General features: G+C 41.1%; 1 protein-coding gene across 14 annotated transcripts in view; it reads left to right on the top strand.

Annotated features, from left to right (window-relative positions):
- The window catches only part of MAGI1 (membrane associated guanylate kinase, WW and PDZ domain containing 1), a 754097-nt gene that overhangs the window by 649641 nt on the left and 78774 nt on the right, over positions 1 to 25682 (top strand). For all 14 annotated transcript variants that reach the window (XM_055137091.1, XM_055137098.1, XM_055137099.1 and 11 more), the window contains exons 8-11: positions 5809 to 5866; positions 10005 to 10195; positions 20495 to 20677; positions 21372 to 21992. In XM_055137091.1, coding sequence (XP_054993066.1) covers positions 5809 to 5866; positions 10005 to 10195; positions 20495 to 20677; positions 21372 to 21992 — 1053 coding nt within the window. The remainder of the gene's footprint in view (positions 1 to 5808; positions 5867 to 10004; positions 10196 to 20494; positions 20678 to 21371; positions 21993 to 25682) is intronic.

The following is a 25682-nucleotide window of genomic DNA, read 5'->3' as shown; positions in this document are numbered from 1 at the left end:
GTGTATCTGTGGAGGTGGTGTGATAGGTGTCACCCTAGGCAGTGCTTGGGTCCCCCTGTGCTCAGGGGTCATTTGGATGCTGGGGATTCAACCCAGACTCACACTTACGAACCAGTGCCCATGGCACATTCCCAACTTGGGTTTTTAATATCAATGTTAGTGGAACTATCCAGAGACCATCGAATCAGTCTAACGGTTTTGAGACTTGCTTAAGAACTAACATTTCACAATATTTAACAGATTATTGTTTTTTTTTCAATTTTGCTTTTGTTAACATAAGATAAAATAATCATGATTTTAACTATTTTTCTTCGTGTTTGGGACGTATTCAGTTGTAGAGATGATGGATATACCAGTGATGGTCAATAACTATTAATAGAGCTATTTGGTCTAATTCCTGGCTCTGTGCTCAGCCCTTAGCACACTTAGGGAACCATGTGTGATGCTGAGGACTCGTACTGGAGGCAACACAAATACCATAACAACACTGCAATATCTCTCAGACCACACAATATCTATAACTGAAGATGTTTATAAGTTGTTTTTGTGATCTTTTTGGTGGAAATAAGTTGAGTCTCAATCCATTTTATAGAACAATTTTTAACTATTTTTTAAAAGAGTATCAATCCCATTTTATTATCATAATTAAAGGGGCCAGGCAGATAGTACAGGGATTAAAGTACTTGCCTTGGACAGCTGACCCTGTTCAGTCCCCAACACCCCCCAACACCACCAATGGTTCCCTAGCATTACCAGGAGTGATCCCTAAGCACAGAGCTACAAGTAAACTCTGAGCACTATTGGGCATGACCCCCCCCCAAAGCAAAACAAAACCAAAAAAAAGGATAAACTTTTAAAAAGAGACTATTGGGTTTTCCAAACACAAAATTAGTGTCTTAATTCACCCAACCATCTTAAACTGTTGCTTGCTACCTGGGTAGTATGTGTGAGTTACTTTTGTTGTCTCATGAGCATGAGAGAACAACCTTACTTGCTTCTATGCAAATTTGAAAACTGACATACTTAGGAAAGAACTTTCTGTATTGCTTATCAGTACTTCCCTATCCTGGAAAATACTTCACAACAAAGTTTTACTGTCACTTCTCATGGGCACAGCCATAATTCTGGTAATAATTTGTGAAGTGCTGGGGTTGTCCATGGGATCCCATGCAGCTCCATGACCTTGGTTTCCCCTTTCTTACCTATAAAAGCGGGGGGCTGAGAGAGGCTCTCCCATGTTGCTTCTGAGGAAACTTAATGGGAATATATTTTGCTTTTCCCATAATGATAAAAATAATTTTATCATTATTTTTCACATTTGTATAATTGAACTGATTTTCTCTTGATGTTTCTTGTCATTTTTATTTTTAATATGGAATGGAGGAGGCATGTGTATTCTATAAAAATGGCCCTAATGTTTCCTCTGTGTGGGCAGGTCAGAGCTAGGACTCTTGATTTTTATCTGCACATGTCCACTCATAAAGTGTTGTGTACACACACATATGCACTATTTTCTGTTGCATTCACTCCAGATTGTGTTGACAAGCTCACTGCCCATTTTCTTAATAAGAGGGTCCTACTTTCAAGAATAGCAGCTGTCAGATTTTTGGGGAACAATGAGATTCCAGATGTGACAAGAACACCCTCTCTGTAATCTTTCTCAGAGAGATGGGGCCACTTGGCTGGGGTGTTGGACATAGGTCTTTTGATTATACAGTTGTCATTTCTGAGCTCTGTTGTTTGAACTGAACCAGTAGCTCCATTATGCACTTTTGGTTTGCAGCATCGATCACATACTTGGTAGATATCACCCCCTTTGTCTAAAACACATCAGAACTGTTTTTTGCTGTCCACATACTGCAGTTAACTAATGGAAGTAGAGACATGGAAATGAATCCCCTTTCAAACCAAAACTAAGTTACAGTTTGGAAATTTATCTCTGAGTTGGAACCTGACTTTTTAATCACTGTTCTGATGTTTCTTCTGAAAAGAACTCAGATTTCCTGAGAACAGATGCCATTGGTTGAGCATATTAGCCAAGTGCTTTGCAAAATGATTTATAAGCATCCTCCTTCAGTCCCAAGTCAACGCAGGAGAAAGATGTTACCCAAGATGTTAACATGTGGTCTGAGATGTTAAGGTCAAATGAGACCTTTTAGATGTTACAGTGAAGGTTCCACCCCAAAAGGTCTCAGGTCTCAGTCAAGCTGGAGAGATGACTCAGCGGGCTGAAATATATGCTTTGCGTGTTGGAGGCCTGGGATTGATTCCTGGCACTGCCTGGTCCTCTGAGCACTGGCAGAAGTGACCCCTGAGTGTGGAGTACTCCCTGAGTAAAGCTGGATGTAGCTCAAAAATGAAAGTAAAAATAAATTTTAGAAAGATGATGGTCTCAGCCATCTCAATCTCTGACAGGCTGTGTAGTCTGGTCTTTCTTTTTTGGGTTTTGGGCCACACCCAATATTGCTCAGGAATTACTCCTGGCGGTGCTCAGGGGACCATAGAGGGTGCTGGGGACCGAACCCAAGTTGGCGTCATGCCTGACCCATTATATTGATGTTCTGGCCCCAGGCCAGTCTGATTCCTGACCTTTGTTAGACATACTGGGTAACATCTCAGGCATCTTCTAAGCATTTATTTTTTTAAAAGTAGCGCCAGATAGAGAGTGCAGTGGCTTAGCTTAAGGTTTCATAAATCATCTCCACTGGTAGCCCCTTTTCACCAGAGTAATGTTTATGCGACTCCATCTTATTTAGGTTTGTGAAATAGGTACAGGCATACGATCCAAACCTGTAGTGATAATAAATTATACATTTATTTAAAATTTTATTTAAAAGTAGTTTTTAGATTTTTTTTTTTTTTTGGTGGCCCGACAGGCCACAGTCTAAGATGCTAGCGCTCAGAGCATCTGTCTTGCAAGCACAGAGTCCTGAGTTCAAATCCTGGTGCCCACATGGACTGAAGATGAGCCTGGGAGCTCCACTGTTTGTGCCTCATGCTGTGCTGTCAGGGAGCGAGCTCACAAGCGATTTCCAGTGGCACTACAGTCCAATGGTGCTAAGTACCACAAAGGGGTGTGGCCTCTGATGGACAAGCACTGCCACTATAGAGGTGAGCAAGCACCATGGCCTGGAAGTTCCATCCCTGCCAAGTACACGTATGAACACTTTAGTGTCTCCTGGCAAATATCACAGTTCTAACTTGCGTGCTTCAACTCCGAGAGCAAGCCATGGTCATAGTACCCCCATCCCCCTGGTCATCGAAACATCAGCAACAAGGAAGGCAAGGGAATAGAAGAGAGAATTTAAAAAAAAACAAACTTGTATCATCAGTATTCTGGGCTGAAATATTTTCTGCCATTTTCAGTTTTTTTAGAACCAAATGGCAAATTCGAGGACAAACATCTTCCCTTTTTAAATCGATGACCCATTTCTATTTTAAGGATTCAGAGACTAATTCCTATTATTAAGTTAATCACCACATTGGAAGTGAGAAATCTATCTTTTCAATTTGAAATGAGTTTTAGCTTGAAAAAATGGACAATTTCTGGAGTTTGCTAATGTGTTCCAAAAGATGTGTTTAAATTTATAAATTTCCAGAACTATCCGTTGACCAGCCTCATTTCTCCACTCTAGAAGGTAAGTTGTTGACCAGGCAACTGGAGAGAGATCAAACATGATGTCTTCTCTTGAGCCCTCCTCAGACCTCATCCAAGTGCTTACCCAGGAAGGGCTTGGATTGTCTGCACACAAAGTGCTCTTGCAGTTACTTTTGAGGTCCTGGTAATTCCCACACTCCCAGGCAGACTGTATGCACCCTATAGAGGTTTGAGCAATTAATAATTCAATGTGGCAAGTATTAAGTTTTGCCATTTCCCTATTTTGTTTTTTAAGCTAAAGATAATCATATTAAATACTGAAGGTGGACAGATTTTTGGAAGAGGTTTGTTTTTGTTTCTTTGGAGGCCTCATCTGACTTCCTCCTGGCTCTGAGCTCCTGAAAAGTGGTTTGCTTCAAACATCACAGGAACCATTTTCCTGCCCTTTCCCAAAACAGATGACTGCGCACCTATTTGCATTTTTCTAATTTTCCATTTCCCAACTCTTTGAAAATATTTTCCTGGTTTATTTTCATTTAAATGGTAATTTTCACTGTTGTAAGGGGAAACCATTTCCCAGGCATTTGATTTGCATCCCTCTCCAAGACCCGGCATATGAAAATGCCAAGTTGTATCAACATCTGCCTGTTGAACCTGTCTTGCATTTTAGTAGCTTATGTCTCCCAGAATTCAAAGACTTCTTTAAAACCTGCTGTTTTTTTTTAACCAGAAAAAAAAAAAGGGAGAAACCTGTCTCTTTGTTTGCAAACAAATAGCATGTGGAGCAAAAACCATAAAATTAATGTCTCTTGATGTGCAGCCAAATTCGAACAAAACATAAACTTTGAGTAATTAGCGTGTGTGTGTGTGTGTGTGTGTGTGTATGTGTGTGTGTGTGTGTGCCACTTGAGACTGTTTCAGAGCGAAATTTTTGTGGCATATGTAAGCCCTACATCCTGATGAAATGGTCACTGTTTGAAAGTAGTAACCATATGATTGCTCAAATGTTTTAAAAAAATAGTTGTATCTCTCAGTTCAAGTGTTTATAATATTCTACTCAAGTTGATCTTAATAGCTACTTCTAGGAATAATGATTCCATTTGGAATGTGATTTATACAAGCTAGTTTCAACTGTGTATATATCACAGTAGTTCTGAAAATAAGCAAAGCGTCTCTGCTGAAATAATTGGTTAATAACACAAAGCACAACCTAGTTGCTCCTTTCACTAAAGTGAAATTACCTGGGGGCAATGTACTTTCCTCAACAGATGCAGATTATTTCAGAACTTACTATTACCTAATTAATAAAATTTCAACCTTTGATGTGCATCCTTGGGAAAAGACCCGTAGGTCACAGAAAGGCATTCACAACCACCCTTCAAGGTGTAAATTCACTCGACCTGAAAGCAGGTTGTGTTTCTGCTGTCATCCACAAAGTGCTGTTAAAGACTGGCCTGTCCAAATAGAGCAATTGAAGGATAGATATAGGGAGCCCGACCTTGTTGACATTTTTACTTAGTGCCATTTTAATTTGAAACAAGGAGAAAATAAGATGCATTTGTAAGTTTTGTCAGGCAAAAAAATGGCACTTTTGCATTGAAAATGAAAGGGAAACACTTTCCATTCATGTTTTTGCTTGTATGATAAGGTGATCTAGAAAGAAAATTAGGAAAGTGTAAATATTTAAGATACAGAGTGATTATTCAAGGCACATTTTAACTATTTTCATTAAAATCTAATCTAGCAGTTGAGTTAGAATGAAGGCACCTGGGATTGCATTTTATTAACTTTTATTTGCTTGCTCAAAATATCAATAAAGAATTTCTCTTCATGTAGAAAAATTTGTTGATAATTTTTTTTTTTTTTTTTGCTTTTTGGGTCACACCCAGCGATGCTCAGGGGTTACTCCTGGCTTTGCACTCAGGAATTACTCCTGGCGGTGCTTGGGGGACCATATGGGATGCCGGGGATCGAACCTGGGTTGGCCGCGTGCAAGTCAAATGCCCTACCCGCTGTGCTATCACTCCGGCCCCTGTTGATAATTTTTTTAAATAGTTGCTTTTTTGTTTGGTTTTGATTAGGTTATGCCATTTTGATTAGATTTAAGGCATTTTTACGAATCTCTCTTTTTGCCTAACTTAGTTGTTCAAAAATACCTAGGTTTTTCAAGAATATGCTCTTCTTTCTCTAAATATTCTTTTGTTTTTCAGAACTGCCTGCTGGTTGGGAAAAGATTGAAGACCCTGTCTATGGTATCTACTATGTAGAGTAAGTGCTAATTCATCAACACTTTAGTTGTATTTCCTTTTCATGCATATTTGTGCTGAACATCATCACATACAGACTAAAAATAATAGCATTCCAGTAATTATACAATGAAAACATTTATGTATCTTAATTCATTTTAATGAATGAGATAATATTTAGTGAACATATAGGTAGTAAGTGAAATTATATAATTTACAAGAGCAGAATTTGTGTTTTATTCATATCTGTATCATCAAAGCCTAGTAAAGTACCAGCACATGGCAAGTAATTAATAAATATTAGGTAAATGAGTTAATGAGTAAAGCAAGCATTCAGTTGACCAGATCAGTAGAGGTTGCTTATCATGAGGAGGAAGACCTGTTTTGCCTAGCTTTAGTCTTACTCAGGTTTGAATTTCTCAAGGATTATTTGTTCATTCTGACTTTCTAAAAGACTAAGACAAGGGCCAGAGTAATAATAGTACAGCAAGAAGAGGACTTGCCTTGCACTTGGCCAACCCGGGTTCAGTACTTATGATAATTATGGTCCCCGAGCCTTCGAGGAATGACCCTCAAACACGGAGCCAGGAGTCAGCCCTGAACACAGGGCTGGTTGTGGCTCCCAAACCTGAAAAATATAAAAAGACTGAAACTTATAACAAATTTAACAATATACAATATTATAACATGTGGCCAAGATTAATAAGAGAGTTGAAAGCTAACCTACATGGTTCAATCTTATTTTCCTCTCTACAGCTTCTGCTTTACCGACAACCATACATATGACGGTTCTTCCTTTTTCTGTGTTTGCAAGGGCAGTACTCAAGGTTGGAGGTGGGGGCACATGCAGTGACTGGGATCAACACAGGGCCTCACACCTGCAGCTATGTGCTCTGCCCCTTGATCCACAATCCGTATCCTCTGCCCTGTTTTCCATTTGAGTTTTAAGCCCTCATCATGACCTCATTACAATGTACCTTATTCTAGAGTAGGGCACACATTTTTTCCTTTTATCAAAACCCTCTATTATAGGATTCTACTAAGAACATAAAAGACAAGAGATTAGACATTGAAAAAAAAATACGCATTTTATCACTTCCTCTGAGAAAGAAGAGAAATAACTAATAAAAGACCCTTTAAAAAAAAAAGCAAGTGCCATATAAGTGTTCTATCATCATAATCCTGCCTGCCACAATGAAGATAACTGGCATGCTTTCTATCCTTTACACTACTGGCTGTGAAAAGTCATTTGTATAAATACCCTGGCGATAAGAACATATGATGCCCAAATGCCAGGCTATAAAATGCTCGCTATCTTATTGTAAAAATGATGAGTGATGTATAGCAAGTGTCCTTGGCAGCAGCCACATTGTCTCCTCTTTGCCTAACAGGATGGAATGGAGATGATATGGGACATCAGAAACACAAGCTCAGTTGTTTCTCTGACCCTCATAAAAATCAGGTTCTTCCTGTGGCCTGCGTAGGAAGAGAGGACTTCTAGCTTGCTGGGGGCTAATTTGAGCTTAGCCCTCATCAGAACCTCATTACAATGTACCTTCTTTTAGAAGAGGGCATACATTTCATCCTCTCATCAGAACCCTCGGGTACAGGATGACACTAAGAGGTGCCCTTAATAGGTACGTTTCAAGAATTGGAACAGATGATGCCAATTTGGTGGATGAGGTTTGGTTTGGGGCAGACAAGTTTTTATCTTGCCATACTTAAGCCTTCCAGTGGCTTTTTTTTTTTTTCAGATTCATGTGCCTGTTTATGTTAGACTATTTGATAGGATGAAATCAACTTCAAGATTTAGGAAATAGACAAGTAGGCCATAATAGTAATTAAGAGTACTCAGCCTTGGGCTGGAGTGATAGTACAGCAGATTTAATATATTTGCCTTGTTCAAGCCTACCAAGGTTCGATCCCCGGAATCCCGAGTGGTCTCTCGAGCATTGCCAGGAGTAATTCCTGAATGCAGAGCCAGTAGTAACCCCTGAGCATCACCAGGTGTGACTCAAAAAAAAAAAAAAAGAAAAGAAAGAAGAAGAATCAATCTATGGGGCCAGAGAAATAGTACAGCAGATAGAGCTCTTATTATGCATGTCACCAACCTGCATTTGACCCCGAGCACTGCATATATGGTCCTCTGAGCACTGCCAGGAATATTTCCTGAGTGCAGAGTCAGGAGTAACCCCTGACTATTAGTGGGTGTGACCCAAGAACAAAACAAAACAATCAGTCTATCTACCCTATTTGACAAGCTTGCCTTTATAGAAAAGGTGGAATAAAAAATATTTCAATTTCTAAATCACATAATAAGTATATTTGCAAAATTCTACTGAAGTGATTTTGATGGAACAATGTATGTTTTAATAGGATTAAGTATGTGTAACATTATGTGTGGTGTATATGGTACACCTATATATATTAACTAACGCCAAGATAAGAAAACATACACATACATATGTGTGTGTATGTGTGTGCATGTGCTTTTGTGTGTGTCTGTGTGTGCATTTCTGTTTTGCTCTGGCCTGATTAGATATGGAACCATCTGAAGTAGCTGGGTCTTTGTTCCTTTGAACACATAATATTCGCTTAGGCTAGCTGCATTTGAAGTTTCTATGGCCTGAGGCTTATACTTTTAATTCTGGTTCCATGTCTATTGATCAAAATAGTTGACAGATGTTGGTGCACTTCTTTTTTTTTCTTTTTCTTTTTTTTTTTAACTTTGAGTGAATGCTTATGCTTCTGTGAACACTACTGTAGGAAGTTATACAGCACTTTTGACATTGTGTATGTGTTATAGATTAGTGTTTTTTGTTTATTGTTTGGGGTTGTCACACTCAGCGATGCACAGGGGTTACTCCTGGCTCTGCACTCAGGATTTACCCCTGGAAGTGCTCAGGGGACCATATGGGATGCTGGGAATCGAACACATGCAAGGTGAACGCCCTACCCACTGTGCTATCACTCCAGCCCCGAGTAGTGGTTTTTTTTTTAACCCTTCTTATATCAATGGACTGAGTTTGGTCTGGTGGCTTTGAAACCACTGTCATTTAAATGGCAATAATATCTTTGTGGACCAGCAGGAAATTTCTGCAGACCCAAATTGACCCAACAATGAACATTTGCCAACCAATATTACAAGGGCAGAGGATATAACTCGGATGGTAGAGCACATGACTAGCACGTCCCAGGCCTTGAACTCAATTGCTGACACACGTAGCCCCCAGAGAGCCAATGGGCCTGGCTCCTATAAAATAGTGAATTAATTAAATAAGAGATCAGTGTTGTTGGTAGCAATAAATTTCTTCATCTGTTTCTTAATAATTTTCTGATTTTTGTCAGCTCCTTCTGTCAGCTAACTCTTTGAAAATTTGGGCAGAATCTGAAGTTAGAATCTTGGGAGCAGACAGAACTGACTGTACATATGGGGTTTTGTTGGTTTGCTTTGCTTTGGTTTGGGGACCACATCCAGCACTGCTCAGGGCTTGCTCCTGGCTCAGGACTCGGGCTCCAGGGACCATGTGCGATGCTACAGATCGGACTCTGGTGGGCCATGTACAAGGCTTCTACCTGCTGTCCTGTCTATCTCTCTGACCTTTGGAGCAGACGGATGGTTTCTTCAGTGTTCACTAGTTTAGATGAGTTATTCCCGAGCCATTTGAGAATATCCATAAGATGTTAATAAAGATAGAACCTACCTTCTGACTTCAGTGAGGTGATATTCGTTTAAGGCCTGTAAAAGGGGCAAAGAGGTAGCTCCAAAGCCTGGAAGCACATGTTTCTCCTGCAGGAGGCCCAGATTCTGTCTCTGGCCCTGCAAGCACTGCCAGGAATTATTTCAGCGGTCACCACGGAACTCTGTCAGGTGTGTCTCCCAAACCAAACTCAAACAAACCAAATGAACTGAGAAACAACACAAAGCAAAAGGTTCTAGCAGACCCATAACACAGTGCTCGGGGTATAAGCAGTGAGCTTAGTTAGGGCACACCATCCACGGGATCCCCATTTCCTCACTTTGCACTCTGACGCAAGATGAGCAGCCCCTGGGACACCCGTTTGGCTGCGACCATGGACAAGGGACCTCATCCGATGGGCAGTTTGCTTGGGCTACGTGGGTGTTCTCTAACTCAGTCACCATGTGCTCTCTGCTGCAGCCACATCAACCGGAAGACACAGTATGAGAATCCAGTTCTAGAAGCCAAGCGGAAGAAGCAGCTGGAGCAGCAGCAGCAACAACAGCCACAGCAGCAGCAGCAGCAGCAACCTCAGCAGCAACAACAGCTGCAGCAATCGCAGCTGCCGCAGCAGCCTCAGCAGCCACCGCAGCAGCCGCAGCAGCCGGAAGGTAGGCTATCTCACGGCAAAGCCTGGGCAGCGACACCCCCAAGTGGCCAGAGTCGACCTCTGTGAGCATGTTGCCGTCTGCCCTCTGAGGATTTCTGCGTTCTGGAGGAAGAAAGCAATGTCTGACAGGCCCAGGCCCAGAACTCAGGGAGAGCTCAAGTAGGAGGCTCAAGGCAGAGGTCCCCAGAGAGCACTTGACTTGAGCAGGCAGCTGGCTCTAGAGGGGAGAGCCTCCCCCTGGCAGTCCAAGTGCTTTGCTCCTGCCGTGTGTAAATCTCGACTGAGATTGAAAACCAGGCTGCTTTTAGCACTTCAAGGACTTTCATAGTGAGCATGAGTCTGACTTTTAATTTTAGGAACATTCTGTGTAAGAATCACACAAAGCTGATACTGTTGAGAGCCTCCCCCTCCAGAATTTAATTCATGTTCCTCGTGAAGTTATGAATAGTTCAGGCAGGGATGACATTAAATTCTTCCTGGCTCCCATCTATTCTCCTTGAGGAAAACTCAAGCATTTTTTTAGTGAAATGTAAATATATCTATATGTTTTAAGAAAACTCAGGACATAACTGTATTTACATATATGCATATACACACATATACCATCCACACGGATGGAGAGATTATAACCGAGTTCATTAACACTGACTTACCTTACTGTTTTTAATAACTGTATAATATTCTTTTATGACTAATTCCATTTATTTCTTCATTTAGCTATCTATTAATAGAAACTAGATTTTTCCCAGTTTCTTACTGGAATTTTTGAAACAATAGACTTAATCCTTTCTCAGTTTGTTGATGGCAAATATGATGCTTCTTTTGTGATTATTTTGAATATAATGAATATTGACATAAATGAAAATTGGCAAATTTTTTCTGTAAATGGACATATGGTAAATATTATACATTTTGCTCTTCATTTAGTCTTGATTACAGCTACTCATCTGTGCCATTGTGGTCTGAAACAACTATAGATGATGTAAAGAACGGATGTGTGACTATGTTCCAAAGAATTTATAAACAGTGATCTGAACTTCATGTAATTTTCATGTGCTTTGAAGTTTTCATCCTTAAAATTTTTCTTAATTTAACAATGGGAAGTCATATTTGGCTTGAAGGTAATAAAAGCAGACATTGGGGAATTGGCTGTGATCCTGGGCAGCACATGATCCCCCTAATCACTGTCCTAGTAGTAGAACCTAAATACCACTAGATGTGGTTCACAAAATAAACAACAAGGAGCTGGAGTGATAGTGCACACAGTCAACCTGGGCACAATACCTGGCATCCCATTTGTCCATGAGCACCACCAGGAGTAATTCCTGAGTGCAGAGCCAGGAGTCAGCCCTGAGTATTGCCAGGTGTGACCCAAAAGGGAAAAATTTTTAAAGTGAAACAACAATAAAATAGACATTGGGGCCAATATAAGGCCAAACAACCCTGTAAACCTTAGATTGACAACTGCTGCCAGAAATCATATGTTAGAGCGTGAATATGTATGTGTGTGGATATGTGTGTGTAGTATTTGTGTCCCATGTTAAAAGGTGTCCTTTATACCTTACTCTATTTTTTTATTAAAAATGCATCTCTAAATTTTTTTTCTAAAATGGTGAAACTTGGTAGTATTAGAAGATATAAGTTGAGGAATGAGAACACAGAATTAAATATTTCAGTAGTTGGAGAGTGACCCTAGGATTCATGTCCAGAGTCACTCACGACAATAATTTCTAGGCTTCCACTTGTGAATAAGACTTCAGTTATAATTCAGGAATGTTGCAAATGGGGCTCATTCGGGCTTGTGAGGTGATAAGAGATAGAACCCAGCAAACTGCATAAATCCCCCGTCTCTGCCTGAGACCTTCAGACTTCAGGGGAACTTGTCTCAATCACTTGAAATATTTCTCCTTTACTGGGTAGCTCTAATGAGCTCTGTCTTCTCTCACAGTCTTTTTGGTCTTACTTTGGACTCTGACTAAAGATATCTGATTTTTTTTTTTAATTTTTAATTTTGGATCACACCCAGCTGTGCTTAGAACTTACAACTGGCTCCACGATTAGGAATAATCCCTGGCAGTGTTCAGAGGACCGTATATAGTACAGAGTACCTAACTCAGGGATGCCACATGTGAAGCAAGCACCCTGCCTGATGAACTATCTCTTCAGCCTTGAGATCTGAAATTTGTAGTAGTTATATGACCCTGTTTCTTTCCTCAAATGTCTGAGGAGAGAGAGGTATCCGTGAAAGCCAGCTAGAAATCTTTACAGAGAATAGAACCAAAGAGAACAATTTCTTTCTTTTTTTTTTTTTCTTTAAAAAAAAAGATATTTTTGGAGGAGAGGAGTTGGCCCCACCAGCTGTGCTGAGGACTAACTCCTGACACAGCTTGGGGGCCATATGTCATGCCCAGAGTTCGACCACATGCAAGGCAAGCACCTTTATTACAGCACTATCTCCCCGACCCAGCAACTTTTTTTTTTTTTTCAGTCTAAGTTCTCTGTCCTGCTTTTACTGGTTTGAGAAGTTTTGTAATTGCAAGTTGAATTCTCAGTCATTGCCCAGCCACTTGGAGGACAGCCAGCAAACTGTTTCTTTCTTCTCTGGTAGAATGGACAGAAGATCATCCATTGCTTGTGCCTCCTGTTATTTCAAACCACGCCCCAAGCAATCCAGAGCCAATCAGAGAAGCTCCACTTGAGGGTCAATTGGCTTTAGTACTGCATCAGAAAGCCCTGATATTGTTTCAGAAACTTTAAGAAGTAGAACTTACAACTCCCATCAGAGATCTGAAATCTAGATGTGGTGTTACTCAGACTTGCCAGAAAGTTTAGAAAACTTTCTTTTTCTCTTTTTTGTGTCTTTGCTTTTGTTTGTTTGTTTGTTTGTTTGTTTGTTTCGGGGGGTGCTACACCCAGCTATGCTCAGGATTTATTTCTGACTCTTTGCTCAGGGATCACTCCTGGAAGAGCTTTGGAGACCAGATGTGGTGGCAGGAATTGAACCCGGGGTGGCCATCTGCAAAGCCAAGCCACTCTGCCAGTTATACTATTGCTCCCACCCCTAGAAACCTGTCTGAATGAGTTTCTTCAGCTTTTTGTAATGCTCAAAAAATAATGACTCTATTTATACTTAACCCAGACACTTGGGGCCAGGCAGTTAATTCCTCACTAAGGGGTTATCCTACTCATTGTAGGATGTTTTGCAGTAAACCTGCTTCCTACCTGCTGTGTCCATGTCTCTTTTGTGACAAGCAAAAGCCTTCTCAGACATTATTAATGTCCCTTGGGGGTTGGGCCAAGCCATCCCAGAAGTTGTGATGTACTGAGAAACCAAGACTATTTAGTATTGGGCTGTATAAATCACACACTGAAAACTTTGCATTAGGTACCTTAAAATTCTAGTTAACTTATTTGATTTTGAGTACGATTTTCCTGAAAATCAAAAATATTTGGACACTGTGTTTTTTTTGTTTTTGTTTTTGTTTTTGTTTTTGTTTTTGTTTTTGCTTTTTGGGTCACACCTGGCGATACACAGGGGTCACTCCTGGCTCTGCACTCAGGAATTACCCCTGGCGGTGCTCAGGGGACCATATGGGATGCTGGGAATCGAACCCGGGTCAGGCTGCGTGCAAGGCAAACGCCCTACCCGCTGTGCTATCTCTCCAGCCCCTGGACACTGTGTTTTAAATTCTTGTCTTCTGTCAAAGTTTTGGCCTTTATGGCTGTCTTACATTCCTGACTGTCATTTATTTGCGTTTATAAATAGTACCAGCACTCTTGAGTTTAAAATGGAATCTCCAGAATTATTTTGAGACCTCATTATTCTGAAGTGATAAAAAAGAGGTCTGTGGTGTGGGGTGGGTGGTAATTATTGTTTTTCTTTGTTTTAAATAGGAAAGTGATGGGCTAGAGAGATAGTACAAAGTGCTTACCTTGCACATGGACAACCCTGGATCCCAGCACCTTATACATGTCACCCCCTCCTAAGTACTACCAGGGGTCACTTCTGAGCACAAAGCCAGAAAGAGCCCCAGAGAACCACCAGATATAACCATAAAAGCAATAAATAAATTAGGAGAGTGAGACAACTATCATATTAGTTAGGGAATATTAGTAGTACAAAACTATGAAAAGACTGTAGAATATTCCCGATTACATTTTAGGGGGTGTATAATTGCTTTAGAAATAAATATATATCACTGTATCACTGTCATTCCGTTGTTCATCGATTTATTCAAGTGGGCACCAGTAATGTCTCCATTCGTCCCAGCCCTGAGATTTTAGCAGCCTCTCCTTACTCATCTTTCCCAATGATTGGAGGCTCTTTCAGGGTCAGGGGAATGAGACCTGTTATTGTTACTGTACTTGGCATATCGAATATGCCATAGGGAGCTCTTCCATGATGTAGACCTTTAATGGGAGAACTAATGTTAGGATGTACAAAGGTACACTGGAATCCTCTCTCCTGTTACAATCCTCTCTCCTATGACTTCAATAAAATGAAAGTTAGGGCCAGGAAGCTAAGTTGCTAAAATATATATAATAAAATTATTTTCTTTGACCCCCTTCATTACATTTTTTGTAGGAAATAAAACATATTTCTGCTAGCTGAAATTGTCATGAGATTGGTATTTATCAGTCTATGTAAAGTTATTTCTTCTCCCTTGGACATATTTCTTTATGATGGTGACAGTGTTAATAAAGATAGACTATATAAAAAATGACAGGATAATTATTATTAGCAAGATTGTGGCTCCCTCCATATTGTAAAAATACAAAGTGCCAGGCTGGGGAGATAGCTGAAGGGGCTGGAGCACAAGACTTTTCATACAGGAGCCCCAGGTTCTATCCTCAGTACCACTGGTCCTCTGGGAACCAACAAAAATGAACCCCAAGTACTGTGCAGGGAGTAGGCCCCAAGTATACTGAGAGTGTCTCCAAAACATACATTTGTGTGTGTCATACATTTGTATGTAATGAATATAATATAGATGTGTGCAAATGTGTGTGTGTAAAATGCCTTCCACAACCTCCTGTCATTTTGCTGTCCCCTCTCTCAGTGAAGGTTAACAGTATCAGCCTCTGCATTTCTTCTTACTGATCAAATCGTGAGTCCTGTCAGAGCCAGCCTATGCATCGCTTGCTCTCTTGGCAGCCTTTTCTCATTCCTTCCATTCATTCTTTGCTTTGCTAATTCTTATTAATCTCGGATTTTTATTCAGCTCTCCTGTCATTGATTCTTTCCCATTTTGTACTTCCTTATTTTAGCTTATAACTAGTGATCACTTTTCTTCAAATACTTGGTTATAGTTTTCCTCTTTAAATTTTAAATACCATGCAAGCACAGAAGACATTTTTTTTTCTCAATATATACTTCAAGATTATAGACATAATCTCTTGGTACTTGATAAGTTTCTGCTGAATTTATTGCTGAATTAAATATGTATACTAACCATAAATAGAATATACACCATATGTATGCTGTATATTTAGTATATATATGTTATATATATATACATACTTTGGCTGCTTACTATTTTAAGTAACTATATATGTACTATATATATATACTAAACACACACATATATATATGTATATATATGTACACACACAAATACTATGTAGTATATATATAGTAACCAACCAAAGTTTCTTAAAGAAGTCTTGGGAAGTAAATAAGTGAAGTTTTTGTAGTATTTGTAGGTTTAGGTTCAGGTGTAGAAATGCTTGGTGCATCTGAGTTAAGAAACCAGATTGGGGGTAGGGGTAACTGGAGCAGTAGCACAGTGGGTAAGGCATTTGCCTTGCATGAGGCCAGCCTGGGTTCAATTCCCAGCATCCGATATAGTCCTCGGAGCACCACAAGGAGTAATTTCTAGGTGCAGAGCCAAGAGTAACCCCTGTGCATTGCCGGGTATGACCCAAAAAGCAAAAAAAAAAGAAAAAGAAACCAGATGGAGGGCTTGAGATTAGTAGGTAAGTCACTTCCCTTGCACATGGCTGATCTGAGTCCAATCCCCGGCACCCCATATGAGCCTCCAAATGCTGCAAAGAGTAATTCCTGAGTGTAGATCTAGAAGTAACCCCAGAGGATTATCAGATTTGGCACCAAAAAAAAAAAAAAAAGGATTTTTTTTTTATTTTAACTTTTACAAAAAGAAACCAGATGGAAGCCAAAGTGATAGTACAAAGTTAAGGTCCTTGCCTTGCCTGAGGCTGATGCAGATTCAATTCCTGATGCAGCGTATGGTCTCTAGCACACTGCAGGGGTCACTCCTAAGTGCAGAGTCAGGAATAGCCCTAACACTGCTTGGAATGGCCCAAATCCCTCCCTCTCCTGCCCCAAAACAGAACTTCACCTCAGTTCATTTCTTCTCTTTTTCACTTTACTCTTTTCTTTTGTTTATTGCCTCCTTGGATCTCAGTGGTTTGAGGAAGTTTTGGGAGAGGCTCACTGAACTTTTCCCAGGATATATTTACTCACTAGCCTTACAACCTTTCTATTTTGTACTCTACATTTTTAATTGCTTTAGGGGTCTTGGGGGACCACCCTTGGCAGTGTTCAGGCCTTACCATTGACTCTGTACTCAGGGATTACTCCAGTCAGTGCCTGAAGAATCATACACAATATCAGGGATTGAACTGGGGTTGACCATGTGCAAGGCAAGTACCTTCATCCCTGTACTGTCTCTCTAGCCACTCTGTTTGTTGATCCTCATTGTTCAAATGTAATTGCCATCTGTGGAACAAAATTTATACCAAGGAAATCAGATAAAATCTGTACCCTTTGACTCCAAGCTTTGATTGTGAATAATATTAATCAGTCTGTAGGGAGACCATTGATTGCATGTTGCCATTTAATTTTGAGTTAATTTCAATTTAAGAAATTAAAACGTTGAGATTTTCAGCTACACCCACAAGTTATATCTAAGGGTTCAATACTGCACATGACTACTGGCTAACATCAAAAAGTATAGATAAAATAGCGCATTTCCTTTGTCACTGAAAGTGCTGATTTGGTTAGCACTGGGGTATTCAAAAACTGGTGCCAGCAATAATGCCAATCTCAGGAAGAAAGCAGACACCTAGGTTTTTATAAGGGAGGATTGGAGGGCTGGAATCAGGAAAGTCCTGATTGAGACAATTGAGAGTAGGGCCTGGAAACAAGTACATTTACTCTACCGGTGGTCCTCCATAATCTAGATCTTATAACCAGTGACTAGTCAGTTGACTTGAAGAAAATTACCACAGGGCTGCAGCAGAGAGCTTTAAATTCCACTGCTTGCAGGATGAAAGCCTTTCTCTTCAAAAGTTATATAAACTGATGACCCAGCATATAGAAAATAAAATAATGTGTGTATAAACGTCACATCCTCTGGTCTTCCCCTCCCTCATTAAGCCTCAGAAAAGGAAGCCAGTAAGAGTGATTTTATAGCTGCGCTCATGCCTCAGTGACATTGGAAGCTTCTTAAACGTAAAATATGCTAATGGAGTTTTTCAAAAATTCATTCAGAAAACCTGCCAGGCACAGTTTCACATTCTGTAACTTTGCCTATGATAAGAGTAAAAATTCTCTTACTCTTTTAGATCTCTCAGAGGCAACATTTGTTGTTCATTCATTCAACACAAAGATTTTGGTACAGGAGAATAAAAGGATTAACTTGCTCCACACTGGCAGTAGAAGAGGAAGAGCTCCTAGTGCTTGATTTGCATGTGCACTTGGCCCCCTGCAAGGGCTTAAGGAGAGCCAGACAAACACTAAACACAGAGATGTGGTTTATACTGGGTGGGGATAGTGCTCAAAGAAGTGTCACTGAGAATATGATCACTTTAATTACTCATTTCTTTTATTTTTGCTGTGCCTTTAAACTGACCTTATGCCTGCAAGGCTTGCTCTCTCTGCTGAGCCCTGTCTAACAGGAAGACCCTGTTTAATGCCTCTGATGGCTATGATTTTTTTTTTCCTTTTTCCTTTCCCCACCAAGCTTCTCACAGCCTAGTAGCCTCTGCATCAAAAATCTAGGCTATGCTGGGCCCGGAGAAATAGTATAGCGGTAGGCACTTGCTTTGCATATGGCTGACCCAGGTCTGATCCCTGGCATCCTCAGCACTTCCAGGAATGATCCTGAGTACAGAGCCAGGAATAACCCTGGACCACGGCAAGGTTTGTGCCCCTACCCCCCCTCCCCAAAAATGTAATCTGTGCCTGCACCCCTACTGTAAAAATGAGGGATTTTTCACACTTGTCCTTCATTTCCTATCCGGTGGTTTCCATGGCAACTCTCCAACAAGGCTTCCCTGTGGTTCACCTTCCTGGCATTTTTGGCAGGTGACTGAATGGTGAAGCCCACAGGCCCCGTCTTCCCAGCCACCGTGACAGGCCATGGTACTTGTCATCTTGTAGCCAATATTGGACCTGAGAGGAGCTCAGCGAGCAGATCTCTGTCTCTCAGTTAACTGCTGAACCTATTTAGGAGCTAGAAACTTTTATAATATACAATTAAAAATTGTATGGGTGCCCAGAGACCTTTTTGAAAAGGCCTATTAGATACAGCTAACCAAAAATAACTTTCGTCTGGGATGCCTGGGTGTATGGTGCCTTTCCCTCCTGCTGCTGCTTTCTCTAACGTTGGCGAGGTGGTGGCTAGGACAGTGCATTCATTTATCACCAGGTGAGGCACCCTTGGTGTCCAACACTGCATGTTTGTTAGGAGTGCATTTTCACGCTTCTTTAGGTGTCTGGGACTACACCCCTCCCACCACCTACACCAGCATCCCTCCCCTTTGACCCGTGGGATTGCCTTTGAGTCCTGCTCGAACCCTCTCTCTTCAGTTAGAATCCAAGGGACTGTTTGGGACTGGCTTTGTCTGTACCCTTGCTTTGCTTCTCTGTGTACCCTACGTAGGTGTGAGATGATGTATTACCTGTTTCTTTTTCTGGCTTATTTCACTTAGCATGGGCCCCTTCAATGCTTTTCATGCTGTTGTAAATGACAAGATTTCATAATTCTTTAGAGTTGAGTGGTAGTAGTATGCTTTGTTTTTTATTTTGAGACCACACCCAGTGGTGCTCAGGGGCTACTCCCTGTGTGGTCTCTGTGGTCATTCCGAGTGGTTCTCAGGGGATAAGGTAGTGCCAGGAATTAATCCAGAGCTCCTGAGTACATAGCTTGTGCTCCAGTCTGGTAGTATTGGCAGTATATTTTCTTTTTTTCAGAATAGATGAAGAGGTTGTGAAAATATAGGATGTAGAAAGAAAATTCAATTCGGGTGGGTATAACCTTTTGAAAGTACTATATTCATTTGGGGGGGTATATATTTCAGTATAAAATATATTTATACATAAGTATAAATATATAAATATATATTTATATTTTATGTTTGTTATATATTTAAGTATAAAAAGTCACATGTTATAGGCTTCTTTAAAAATTTAATTCTAGGGCTTGGAGACATCGTACAGCAAGTAAGGTGCTTGCCTTGCATGTAGTCAACCTTGATTTCACCCCTGGCACCCCATATTGTCCCCCAATCCCACACCAGAAATGATCTCTGAGCACAGAGCAAGGAGTATGCCCTAAGAACAGCCAGATATGGCCAAGAAGCAAAAAAAGAAAAAAAAAAACACCTAAATTTTAGAGTAGACTTGCCTGTCTGTTTCATGGTTTACTTAAAATTACAGATTAATAGGAAAAGCCAGTTCACTTCCAAATTCAATTTGAAGTTAGAACTTTTAATTTTGAAAATGGTGATCTATAATTTTTATTTAAAAAAATAGTGTGGCTATAATATGTTTCCTAGTATTATTTATATATTATCATAACAGTATTTTTTTTATTTAAAGCTAAAGTGTTAGCTGAATGGGTTTTACAAATCGAAACCAAGCCAAAGGCAGCACACTTAAAAAATGTATTTAAAAACTTTTAAACTATACTAGAATCAAAGACATAGAATAAAGACCCGCACCACTCTGTTTTCTAGGCTGGTCCTCATGGCAACTCAGTTAATGTCAAAACTTTATGAACTGAACAAAGAAATATGTCAGACTGTACACACCAACTTCCTCGTTCTCTTCGACTGTCTTTGGACCTGCCCACTGACACTGTCATGCGTGTCCTTAACTGAGCAGTCGGGGAACCCCCGGATCGTTGTGATTGAGGGGACTTCCCAAAGATTCTGATATGAGCCCCAGGGCCCTAGATCGGGAGCTTAAAGAGCCTTGTAGCTGAAAGTCATGTATTTCCTGTCTAATATCATTTCACCTAGCGACATTACTTGCACCTTTCTTGTTTTTCTCCAGGCAAACCTTTTTTTACACGAAACCCTTCTGAGTTGAAAGGCAAGTTCATTCACACAAAGCTACGGAAAAGCAGTCGTGGTTTTGGCTTTACCGTTGTTGGGGGGGATGAACCTGATGAGTTTCTGCAGATCAAGAGCTTGGTCCTCGATGGTCCTGCTGCGCTGGATGGCAAGATGGAAACAGGTAGAGATTGCCCCCCGGCCTTCATCGTGTACCGTGTGGGGAGATTTCTGCTTGGCAGTGGAAAAGGATGAAACAGCATCACAACTTCTTTACAAACCTTGTGAATGAGCAAGATTCTCTGACTGTATAAATGGTATACTATATAAGTGGTATAGATGGTATATTCATCCTGTATAGATAAAAACCACCACAGCCATTTTAACCTTGGATGCAGTTGTGTATAAGAAAGCAGTAATTTACTAAAAATGGAAAAGTATTTGAATCAATGAATTTAAACTTCTGTTTCTGCAGTGAGGCTTTTTTTTTCTTTTTATAAAAGAAAGTCCCGATTTCAAAAATCACTATATTTTTCTCAAGGAAGATACTGAATTCCAAAATAATGCATTTTTAGCAGTTAAAATAATTGGAGCAATCTCTTTGTATTCTACTGTAACACCCCCTAATCAGCCTTGTATTGGTAGGGTGTTATAGTATTGTATGGCTTTTCTGGGCACTGTCTCTTGTTTTGGGTCACACCCGGTGATACTCTCAAGCTCTTTCTGGCTCTGTACTTGGGTCATTCCCTGCAGTGTTCAGGGGACAACGCAGTGTCACAGATTACATCAGGTTCTTTCATAGAGAGCATGTGTTCCAGCATATTAGCCCCCTGACCCCAGGACTGTCTTTTTAACTGCCAAATTCTTATCTTTCACAGGAGATGTAATTGTCAGTGTGAATGACACCTGTGTTTTGGGACACACACATGCACAAGTTGTGAAAATCTTCCAGTCCATTCCCATCGGTGCCAGTGTAGACCTTGAACTCTGCCGTGGTTACCCCCTGCCTTTTGACCCAGATGATCCCAATACAAGTTTAGTGACCTCCGTGGCCATTTTGGACAAAGAACCAATTATCGTGAATGGTCAAGAGACTTATGATTCGCCAGCTAGTCACAGCAGTAAAACAGGCAAAGTCAACGGCATGAAGGATGCCCGGCCAAGCAGCCCTGCTGACGTGGCGTCAAATGGTTCCCATGGTTACCCCAACGACACTGTCTCTTTGGCCTCTTCCATAGCCACCCAGCCTGAACTCATAACTGTTCACATAGTCAAAGGGCCAATGGGCTTTGGCTTTACGATCGCAGACAGTCCTGGCGGTGGCGGCCAAAGAGTGAAACAGATTGTGGACAGCCCCAGGTGCCGAGGCCTGAAGGAAGGGGACCTGATAGTGGAAGTGAATAAGAAGAATGTGCAGGCTCTGACTCACAACCAGGTCGTGGACATGCTGATCGAATGTCCGAAAGGAAGCGAGGTCACATTGTTGGTGCAACGAGGAGGTATGTGGTTCTCTTTGATTTGTTGATTTTTTCTGTTTGTTTTAAACTGAGCGCGATTCTTTAACTGTTTGCTCTCCACCTATCTACTCTTTTAGGTGATTTTTTATTTAGATGTTTGGAAGTACATCAGTAATATGTTTTGATTTCCCTAAATGCTAGCCTCTTTAGAAATAAAGGTTAGGTCCAGAGCGATACTACAGTGGGGAGAGTGTTTGCCTTGCATGTGGCCAACCTGGGTTCAATCCCCGGCACCCCGTATGGTCCACTTGAGCGTCACCAGGAGTGATTGCTGAGTGCAGAGCCAGGAGTAATTGCAGGTGTGACTCAAAAAAGCAGAAAACTAAAAAGAAAGAAAGAAAGGATATACTTATTCATTTTGTTACCCTGGGTGATATTTTAAACATGCATCAGGTTGTGTCTTGTGAAAGCTTTGAGGATTTAAAGTCTGTATTAAGTTTCCTGAGCCAGGCCTGCGGGTACTGGGTGCAAATGTGGAACTGGGCTCCTCTGTGTGTCCCCCTCCTGCCTCTCCTCTCAAATCCCCAGAGTCCTCTCTGAAGTGCCTTCAGTGCTCCAAACTCTTCCCTATCTCATCAGTGCTCTCAGCATGTCTGCATGAAATGCTTTTTTTCCAAATTAATTTGGAGGGGATCATGCCCAGTGGCACTCAGGACTTACTCCTGGCTCTGTGCTCCAGGATCATTCCTGGTGGGAGTTGAGGGGCCAAGTTGGATGCCAGGGATCAAACCTGAGTTGGCCTCATGTAAGGCAAATTCACTACTCTTGTATCATTACTCCAGCCCCTCTGTTTTCAAATTAAATGCAAGATTCTTTTTCTACTTTTTGTTATCTATTTTGGTGCCTGGAATTGAGCCCACGGCCTCACACATGGCATTGAACCATGTCCCTAGCCTTCCGCATGCTCTTCTCCCAGCGTTTCAGGTGACTGACTCAAACTCATTCAAAACTCCCGAGAGAAGGCATCTGTGAGTACTTTATCAAAAGCAGGCCTCCAATTTGTTGATGTCATCGCTACCGGGTCTCCACATGTCATAGCAGCATTTTTCTTATCACAAGTCATTACTGTATACATTTATTTTTCTTTGTCATTTCCTTTTCACTAGAATATACGAGCCATAAAACTGGAGTCCATGCCTAGAGATTGATCACAGTATCCCCCACATGTAACATAGTTCCTGACAGTGTTAGGATGCATGTATATGCATGTATACAATGCATGATATTGAAAGAATGAATATATAATATATGACATTGTGACATTGAATATTTCTCCCCAGGTTATTTATCCTGGGTAGAAACAACAGTTCTTTTCCAATCCTGTGAAAAATATATCCCAAGACTGTAGAGATAGTGTAGAGTTAAGGCACATGTCTCGCTTGTGGTTGGCCCTAGTTTTTGTTTTTGTTTTTTTTTTAAATTTATTGAATCACTGTTGAGATAGTTACAAGCTTTCATATTTGGGTTGCAATCTCAGAATGATCAAACACCCATCCCTCTATCAGTGCACATTCCCCACCACCAATATCCCCAGTATACCCCCCCTTTCTCACCCTCCCCCTGCCTCCATGGCAGACAATATTCCCCATACTCTCTCTCTACTTTTGGGCATTATGGCTTGCAACACAGACACTGAGAAGTCATCGTGTTTGTTCTATTATCTACTTTCGGCATGCATCTCCCATCCCAACTGGTTCCTCCAGCCATTATTTTCTTAGCAATCCCTTCTCTATTCCATCTGCCTTCTCCTCTCCGCTCATGAAGCAGTCTTACAGCTATGGGGCAATCCCCCTGGCCCTTGAATCTACTGTCCTTGGGTGTCAGCCTCATGTGATATTATTCTATACTCCACAAATGAGTGCAGTCCCTCTATGTCTGTCCCTCTCTTACTGACTCATTTCACTTGGCATGATACTCTCCATGTCTATCCATTTATAAAAAACTTTCATGACTTCATCTCTCCTAACAGCTGCATAGTATTTCATTGTGTAGATGTAGCAAAGTTTCTTTAACCAGTCATCTGTTTTAGGGCACTTGGGTTGTTTCCAGATTTTGGCTATTGTGAACAGTGCTGCAGTGAACATATAGGCACAGATGTCATTTCTACTGTGCTTTTTTGCATCTTCAGGGTATATTCCCAGAAGTAGTATTGTGGGGTCATTTGGAAGCTCAATTTCTAGTTTTTGAAAGACTGTCCATATTGTTTTCCAGAAAGGCTAGACCAGTCGACATTTCCACCAACGATGAAAGAGCATCCCTTTTCCCCCACATCCATGCCAGCACTGGTTGCTTTTGTTCTTTTGAATGTGTGCCAGTCTCTGTGGTGTGAGATGATATTTCATTGTTGTTTTGATTTGCATCTCCCTGATGACTAGCAATGTGGAGCAGGTTTTCATGTGGTTGGCTCTAATTTGATCCCTGGTGCCACCTGTGGTCCCCAGAGCACTGCCATGAATGACTTCTAAGTACCACTAGTTATGGTCCAAGACGTCGCCCTTCCTCAACCTCTACCCCATTATATGTGTTTATCCCAACATGGACCCAGGTTCAGCAGTTTAGCACTTGCCTTAGAGATAAGGCCCTAGGTTCTGCAGGACCCAGTGCCTCCAGCATTGCAGAAACTAAAACTAAAGAACAGATGTTCCTTGTCCACCCTTTTAATCAAATGGCTGAGGATTTATAGAAATGGAATATCCCAATTCTTTGTTTGTTTGTTTGTTTTAATTTTTTAATTAGTGAGTCACAGTGAGGGTACAGTTACAGATTCAAACATTTCATGCCTGTTTTTCCCTCATGCAGTGTTCGGGAGCTCATCCCTCCACCAGTGTCCATTCTCCACCACCAATGAACCCAGTATCCCTCCCACCCCCCAATCCCATCCCCCCACCCCACCCTGCCTCTGTGGCAGGGCATTCCAATTTGTTCTCTCTCTCTCCTTTTGGGTGTTGTGGTCTGCAATAGGGGTACTGAGTGGCCATCATGTTCGGACACTAGTCCACTTTCAGCGCGCATTTCCCTTACCACGTGGGAATATCCCAATTCTTGAGGCCTTTGACTTCCTTCTTCCGCATGCTTGACTCCCCACTCCTGCCCTACTAAAACTCTCAGGACCTTGCACTGAGAAGTATTTTTTACTGTGTAGAAATGTCTTGCTCGTGGATAAGTATTTGTGACTAGTCTTAACACAGTGGGTCTGCGATCTGTTGTTGCCTCACTCCTTACAACTAGATCTGATAAAAGATCTGTCTTATGCACAACATATTCCCACCCTCTGGGAAGAAATCAAGAATTAGGCTCATTTCCCCTTGTTCTATTTCACAGTTGATTTTTGGCACAAAGGCCATGCTCTCATGCTTTTGGTGAAACCATGTGTTTTGTGATCAATGAAAATTAGAAATTCAAAGCCCAGTCCAGTTTAGCTGTCTGAGGACGGAAAGCTTAGCCTTCATGAACAGTTCCAAAAGTCATTGTGTAGATCACTGTCACTGTCACTGTCATCCCTTGCTCATGGATTTGCTCGAGCGGACACCAGTAACGTCTCCATTTTGAGACTTGTTTTTACTGTTTTTGGCATATCAAATACGCCACTGGTAGCTTGCCAGGCTCTGCCGTGCGGGTGAGATACTCTCAGTAGTTTGCTGGGCTCTCTGAGAGGGGCAGAGAAATCGAACC

The sequence above is a fragment of the Sorex araneus genome, chromosome 4 (assembly GCF_027595985.1).
Source record: "Sorex araneus isolate mSorAra2 chromosome 4, mSorAra2.pri, whole genome shotgun sequence".
Lineage (NCBI taxonomy): Eukaryota > Metazoa > Chordata > Mammalia > Eulipotyphla > Soricidae > Sorex > Sorex araneus.
The sequence above is the reverse complement of the archived record's forward strand: the minus strand, read 5'-3'. Positions and strand labels throughout refer to the sequence as shown.